The following is an 8,224-nucleotide window of genomic DNA, read 5'->3' on the forward strand; positions in this document are numbered from 1 at the left end:
CAGCGTTAGTACCCGTTCATTGTGAAGCAAGTCCTCATATTTTCAGTTCACTCGCAACTTTATAATGCTCATCGTTGCCTCCGTGCCTTTTGCTCTCAGGAATCTTGTGTGCTAATTCCAGTTCAGACAAGTCCAGAAAGCATATAAACCAGAAGCTATTGGTGACTCATGCGCACATAAAGGTTCAAACACATTTGTCAACAAATGACAAAGGAAATCAAAGCGAAATTCCACAAACCCCGTATTTCTATCTCCTAATCGCGTTAATTAAATTTTCGCCGAATTAATTAGACACAACAGCCATATACAGCCTCCTCACAGGAGTGAGCCACCATAGGCATTTTAATGACCCCGTAATTCAATTAACCGCCTCCATCAGTTCCATCATTGATTTGTGGAAGAAGAAGAAGAAGAAGAAGAAGAAGAAGAAGAAGAAGAAGAAGAAGAAGGGAAAAAAAGCTGCTGAAAGTTGAATTCTGCAAAGTCGAGCCGGCCTGTAATTGCTCGAGACACAGAGATCCGAGGGAAGAAGGGGTGGGGGCGCTGGGCTGAGGTGGCCGTGTATAAATAGTGTGCTCTCAAATACACAGTCACAACAGCAGGAGTGATCTCACCTCCTCTCCACCCCTTCTATCTATCGCTGCTGCCAGCCTCCTAAAAGAGCGTATCCGTGAGCTGTACACTGGTATATAGAGACGGTATATGCTGAGAATTCACGGTGGATTTCCCTGAGCAGGAGCACTACTGAGCGACAGAGCTGACCATGGAAGAACTTACGGCATTCGTGTCGAAATCGTTCGATCAGAAAACCAAGGAGAGCAGCAAAGAGAGTATCACGTACAGGGAAGTTTTGGAGAGCGGCTTGACAAGGGCGAGGGAGCTGGGCAGCCCGGAGACAAACCTGCAGGACATTACGGAGAGCAACCACTGCCCGGTGCATCTGTTCAAGGACCACGTCGAGCTGGAGAAGGAGAAACTGAAGGACTTTAATGTTACGCGGGCGACAGAGGGTAAGGTTTTCACTTTAATTGTGAGAAATGCTCCCGCGTGATGTCGGGGAAAATGTCTCAAGTTCGGCTGTCTGGTGTGTCCGGAGCGATGCATTTTTCTTGTTGTTGTTTTAATTATTATAATTTTACAAAATCTACGCGCATAAAAAAGAGTTGAATTTACGTAACCGCGTTTAGTCAATGTAGTTCCCCAAAGTTAACGCATTAATCTGTTATTGCAATGATAATTTTACAAAGCAGGAGGCGGGCCCTTCGCCAGACCATCGCTTTAACTGTTTAATGATAGTTTGCAAACGAAAGGAAAGAAAAAATACAGCAAGATTTGTTCTGTAGAATATAATCGTATTAAATGTCTAATGTTTAATAATGATTTTAGCTTTATTTGGACTATATGTCATCATTTTATGCCGGTATTAAACTATCCGGCAACAACCTACTTTAAGTCAGCACTGCAGTGTATTTTCTTTTGCCTTTATTAGTAAATTATGTATTCTTGTACATTCTAGCAGGCGTTGTTTAAAAGCTTAAATATAATGTAATTATGATGCAGTGTATAAACCCATAGCCTGCAGGACTGCCGATTGCCACGCTCTCTTAGACTGCACACTCTAGAGTAGCAATAAATCTTTTTATTTTTTCAGTTGCAAAATCGTGTGTAAGCTGAAAACATAAATAGATCTACCTTTTAAAAATCACTTTATTCATTTCCAGTCTGTGAAGTAGCATACAGCAGGAGCACAGGCCTCCTTTCACTCAGCAGTCACAAATGTGCAGTGGGCAGAAAACTATGATTTAGTGGATTTGTTTCTATATTTATCCTGTAAGAAGAGTTTAAAAAAATGGAGTCAGCACTATGGCGCAATAATCAGCCCTATAACTTAAATTAAAGCTGTCTTTTTTAACATAAACTGATCGGATTTTATTTAAGTTAAAATGACTTTCATTTGAGAGAAAAAAAGCAAAGTACAAACAGTAAAATGAGACAGAAAAGGCCATTAATTGCAGCAGTTGTCAGCTCTGTTGCTAAAATTAACACTGATAACACTTAATAGCTGCTTACATAGGCTGTTCTATTTTTATTAGGCTATAGTGTACTGTCAGCCACGCAGCGTAATGGTGTGATTAAATAAAAAAATCTGTTGGCTGATGATTTTTATGGATATCCTAAAATAACCAAGGTCTGTTTTATGGAGGTGAGTAATTAGGCCTAAATCTTCTCCGTTTAGCCGGGACTTATTTCTCTGCTCTTTAAATCGCTTATACCCTTATTAGGCTTCCATATTGACTGATTTACTTCCATTACGGCACTGACATTACACGCTGACTTATGGAGGCTGGAAATGCAGCCACGGGCCTCTCTATTGAAGAACTAAGCTGTGTAATGTGTGTGTGTGTGTGTGTGTTGCTGTCAAAGTGCCAGGCCTAAGGCCCCCTGTCAGGGCCCAGTGTTGACTATATGGGGGGGAACCCTTAATGCGCACTTGTGATATGTGTGTTTTGAGCTTGGAATATGTGCATGTGTGAATTTTAAACGCATCTTCTCCTTTAAAAAACAATAATAATAATTGTTTCCTTCCCCCACCACCCGTGGGCCGTTTAACAGGGATATATGAGTGTAAGGAGAAAAAGGAGGACGTGAAGTCCGAGGATGAAGATGCACAGGGCAAACTGAAGCAGCGGAGGAGTCGCACTAACTTCACCCTGGAGCAGCTCAACGAGCTGGAGCGGCTCTTCGACGAGACGCATTACCCGGACGCCTTCATGAGAGAGGAGCTGAGCCAGAGGCTGGGACTGTCCGAGGCCAGAGTGCAGGTGAGGATTTCCCACATAAGTTACTCACTTTCTTCACTCTCGTGTCTGTGATGCAGAGCGGAAATCGTGCTGTTGCTGCTGCTGTGTGAGGAGCGGCCAAGAAGCTTTGCTGTCTGTCTGTCTGTCTGACGGCTGTAGTGTGAAAATATTTCTGCTGTTGTTAAGCAACACTTGTAAGCTCGCGTGTGTGTGTGGGTGATTTGTTAAGTGGCATCACTGCTTTGTGGGAAATATGTTAGTGATCTAGCCAGCCCTTAATTTGTTCTATAAGGAAACCCCACTGTAATTAACCGAAAATATAAGAAAATATATTTTTAGCTTTTGAGGTGGAAAACCGGACCATGTGGATCCATCGTGAAATAATTTTGCTATAAAACACGCATATTGCTATAAAAACGTGAAAATATATTATAAAACTGCGCAGTCATTTTGGAGCCTTTAAATAAACCTTTTCTGTTGTGTTTGCTCGCACACTGAGCACGTTTAAAATCCTTTGAAATGACTCGAAATACGAAAGACTGCGTGTGAGCCACGTGAAAAAACGACTTTTTAAAAACAAATTCTGGTTTCTTTTGGAACATAAACAGGTCGCATCGTGTGTCCTGAAACATACAAGTAAATAAATAAATAAAAAACAGAAGAATAAAAAGCTAGGAGCTCATTAGTTTAGTGACAGGTTGACCACTTGACAAATAAATGATCCAGCTTGTTAGTGAAAAAGCTCCACGTCTGAAATATTGCGGTAATATTCCTATGGGGAGGTTTGTAAAGCCCCGTCTAGCTTTCTCTGTGGTGTCCTAATATTCCTACAGGGAGACGGTTTCACTGCGACATTTATAAATGTTAGAAACATGACTGCACAATTGCCGCAGATTTGACTATTTAAAAAAATATTTATTTAGGAAAATATCAAATGTAGAGGGTTCACCAGGCCCTCTTAACAAGTATGACAAATAACTATTTTTTAAAAGTGTGTGTTTAATGAAAGATTCACGTACAGTAGCAGTAAACCAGTTGTAAACCGTCCAGGATGGATAGCCTCAGAGCCAGCTGAACTTGCAGCGGTAGGCCTGTGGAGCCTTGTGCCTCCGATCCGAGCATCCTTGCGGGTAGAAAAAAAGAAGAAAGAAATCCAGCCAGTGATTAAAATGAATGAAGAGCCTGAATGGCTGCTTCAGGGGACGCGCTCTTATGTCAACTCGTATCGCTCCTCATTTTCTTTGTAATATCTGCCATTGGCTTGATGTAGTGTCCCCATAAAAACAGATTAGAAATAATTCAATTCTGGGCCAACTCTGCTGCTGTTCAGCTATATCTAATCGGATGAATAAGCCGCATCATAGAGCTTTATAAGCCACCGACTACCTTTTTTCCTGAGCGGACTTAGTTGACAGCAGTACACTGCTATTATCGCTAATAAAGTGCGTGCATTAAAATTATTTATGGAGGAAATATGACTGATAAAGACCGAGTCTGCGTGTGTGTGTGTTTTATGTTATCAAATAGACACTCGGAACCTACCGATGTTCTCTTTTGGGGGAAAAAAGATGAAGGAAAAAAATAAATAAAGCATTTTCAGGCTGTCTTTTGGGGGGGTGCGCACTGGCACATGTTTTCTCCAGATTTAGTGAGAGCGAATTGCAGCAGGGCTGTTACAGGCTGTGAACCTGCGCTCCGAGCAGCTGTCAATGAATCTAATTGAAAGTTATGAGAGCTTGGTGAGGAGCAGGCAGTAATTCGGTTAGGACTAATATCTTTGGGTTTCTGGCGCGCTGCTAAATTAAATGTCATTATTCACTGTCTCTAATAAAAAATCAAAAAGGAAATGAGATTAGGGTATTTGTGAAGCGCATCATTGAGTGGCCCTTAATGAAGAAATAACTGTCTGAACCAGTGTAGTTCACTTTGCTTAACATACTGGCACGTAATTGGAATTGATCTCGGGCCCGTCTAATATTAGCCTTGATTTATCTGAGGGATTACTGTGCGTCTATGCAAAATCACCTGGGATTTTCATAAACACCTTTCCTACCATCATTTACCGCTGTAGAGCTAATAACTCACGGCGTAAACAATCGCAAACAATAACGACAATGTGCAGTGTTTAGCTTCAGGCCTACACCACGATGATGATGATAATAATAATAATTATGTACTCTACGTGGACAGGATTTATAGACATTGATAATGCATCGACAGGAAAATCTCACTGCTCTGGTTTTATTGTAAAAAATATATTTGGATGATATTTTGTGAAGCTGAGAGCGAGACATTTGTTTTCCTCGTAATTTTCGCCTCGTTGTTATCTCCTGCTCTCTCGCCTCGGTCCCTAATGGACGCTTTATCGACTTCCCCTGTTATTGCAGTCCCATCGACACGATGTTGCACGTCGCTCCCCCGCAGCTTAAAAACGGCGTCACGGCACCCCGAGTCGTCAGCAACATCATCAGTCGGCGCCCTTTGTGGTCCGCCACCGGTCGCTAATTTTCGCATCTGTTAACGATAATCATCGCGGGGGTCGAAGGGGAGGGGAGATAATGTTATTCAACGAGGCAAATTAAGTTGATGGTGATTAACAATAGGCCCGCAGCCTGCAGCTTCAAAGGCAGTCAGCAAATTGGAAGGTAGTTAATGACATTTATTTATTTATTTGAAGGATCACAGTATCCTTGTAAAATTGCTACACTTTTTCTTACAACCCTACTAGAACTTTGTTTAAGTTACAGTGACTTTAAGTGGCTGTAGCTTAGGAGATAGAGCAGGTCATCGGAAGATTGGTGGTTCGATCCCCATCTGCCAAATATCCTTGGGCAAGATACTAACCCCATGTTGCTCTGTGTGCATGTTAGATAGACAGAGCAAAGAAAAAAGTGCTTGTATGAATGAAGCAGTTGTGAAAAGCGCTATATAAGAACCAGTCCATTTAGCTCAGTTTTAAAAGTATGTTTTTTAATCTATAAATTAGTTTAGTCTCATTTACAGTCTAATATTTTTTCCTCTTTGAAAATTATTACAATTCGTATTTATTTGTGAACACACTTGACTTAGGTTTTATTTGCTTGCGTGTGTTGGATTTCCCCTGTTTTTATTTGCCTGGTTCCAAAAAAAAAAAAAAATTTGTCCATTTATGACAATCTAATTTCACTATTTAAATATGACAACAAATAGGATAGAAACTGTTTGCATCTAATCAGTTCTTTTCTCTTTCGATTGCAGGTTTGGTTTCAGAACAGGAGAGCAAAGTGTCGAAAACAAGAAAACCAGATGCACAAAGGTGAATGCAATTTGCTCCCTTTATTTTGGCCTCTTAATATTATTATTAGTGAATTTATTACTGATTACATTTTGACACAGTTTCACCATTTTTATGACTGCATGTGAAAAAAAAAGTTGTGACCTCCTCATCTCACATAACAACAACTGTCTGGCTGTCTGACAGACATCTTTCCCTTCTCTCCAGGTGTTATTCTGGGCAGCGGCAGTCCCCTTGACGCATGCAGAGTAGCACCCTATGTCAATATGGGCGCCCTCCGGATGCCCTTCCAACAGGTAGGCCATGTTTTCATATTTGCGGTAATTGACAAAGCTTGAAAAATCTAAAAATAATCCAGAAACCAAAATAAGCTTAAATGTAAAAAAGGAAAATAAATAATCCAGTGGTGACAAGTAATGCGTTGTCTCTAAAAAAACCCGTCAAATAAATGTAAAAGTTGAGACTGGACTGTTTTGCGCTTGGATATGCGGTGGAATTGGTGTCAGAGTGGGCCTTCTATATTTGTGCTTCCACATGCATGTATATAAGCCATGTGCAGCTATTAGACTGAAGTGATGAAAGAGTGCATACGTGGAGAGGGGAGTGAAAGGGTGGGGGTGTTCAGACCTCAGTGCACCTTTCACCTTCTGGCTGTGGGGAGAAGGTTGGACCGTACAGGGAGAGGAAAGGTGGGCAGACATTTGATCTGCTGCTGTCTGCTTCTACGTCCCGGTTGCTGTGTTGTCTGCTTGACCCTGGCTAAAAGCAACGGCCTAATTAAGCCAACAGTGCGGCGGGCGTGAGCACATAAAAGAGATGATGAAAGCGGGGAATGAAGTGGGCTCTGATGGATATTGGCGTTGAGCTGCACTGGCAGGGGTGGAGGATTGAGGCCTGCATACTGAGAGAGAGGCACGTTGCACGAGGTTGAAACAGGCACTAGGCATGCATGGACTCAGATATTACAACGCTGCATATGCATGGGAAACGAGGAGATGGCTAGCGGCTGGTGGATGGGTAAGGTCGTGACCTCTTGTCAACAAAAAAGTAAAGACTTGTGTCTTTTAAAGCAATGCAAAGTTTGTGTGTGTGCCGGGCCGAAAGCACACAATCACTCTGAACCCGCGTCACCTGTTCCATTTTCAGAGACAGATTAATTTCTGCCATAACCCACAAAATCAAGTTTCATAACTGTGATTTGTTTTTCCAGTGGTCCTTCTGCATTGTGTAACCAATCGCGTTCGCACTATACAATTGGAAATTATCAGTCACGGCTGCAGTTTGTTCCCCGATTCTTTCGGTGAACGCGATACGTGGAAAAATGTGTTGTTTTGCAGAAGGTTTTGTTCAGATGCCACTGCAGCGCTTAGCAACTACAAACTCACGGGTACAAATTAATTTTCCCTTTCGTTTAACAACTTCGATTTAAATCTCCCTTTTTGCATTTTTATACTAAAATACAACTAAAAATAATATTTAGTCAAGTTAAAACTTTGACTTTCTATCGTGCTATTTTGGTTGGAGAAGAAAGCTAGAAATACTTGAGTTTTCCCACTTCTTCCTGTGGTGTTTGAAACACATGAGACATGGCAACAGGCTCAGCTCTCTCCCTCTGAAGTAAGCGGATGCTTAATTTTCACCTACTTCTTATAAAATAATTGCCAAGAATGTGAAAACTGATATCCTATGCTCCTTATGGTTTCTTTTTCTTTTTTTTCTTCCCTTGACTCAGGAATATGTCTGGATAAATATTTATAACTCCAAATATGTGAATATCTTTTCAGTGCAAAATAGTTTATTTATGCAATTGAATACATAATCAGGATAACAAGACTGCGTATTTCCAAGGGTATAACAGAGTCCTCAGTCTGAATTAAACAAATCTGTTCTGGGTCCTAGAAAGACTTTGATTCTAGGCGATTAAATTGGATGTGGTGTCTGAGAGCAATGTATGATTCATTAACATTTAGAATAGCTGACATGAAGAAAGGGCTAAAGCGCAGAGTGCAGCCCTTAACTATTTTCATAGAAAACACACTGTAAGCAACAGCTTTGAGGGGGTAACATTTGAGGGGGAATTTAATAGTGTCAGACTGTGAAACCTAAATCCTCTCTGCACACACACACACACACACACACACACACACAC

The 8,224-nt window shown here is 41.2% G+C and overlaps 1 protein-coding gene across 1 annotated transcript in view; it reads left to right on the forward strand.

The window, feature by feature from the left end:
- The first annotated feature begins 537 nt into the window (after nucleotides 1-537).
- shox (shox homeobox) overlaps nucleotides 538-8,224 on the forward strand; it is a 10,572-nt gene continuing 2,885 nt past the window's right edge. The window contains 4 exon segments of the mRNA XM_005733778.2: nucleotides 538-1,010; nucleotides 2,614-2,822; nucleotides 6,039-6,096; nucleotides 6,283-6,371. Coding sequence (XP_005733835.2) covers nucleotides 764-1,010; nucleotides 2,614-2,822; nucleotides 6,039-6,096; nucleotides 6,283-6,371 — 603 coding nt within the window. The 5' untranslated portion in view covers nucleotides 538-763.

The sequence above is a fragment of the Pundamilia nyererei genome, unplaced genomic scaffold (assembly GCF_000239375.1).
Source record: "Pundamilia nyererei isolate P.nyererei 1_Seehausen unplaced genomic scaffold, PunNye1.0 scaffold00055, whole genome shotgun sequence".
Taxonomy (NCBI): Eukaryota; Metazoa; Chordata; class Actinopteri; order Cichliformes; family Cichlidae; genus Pundamilia; species Pundamilia nyererei.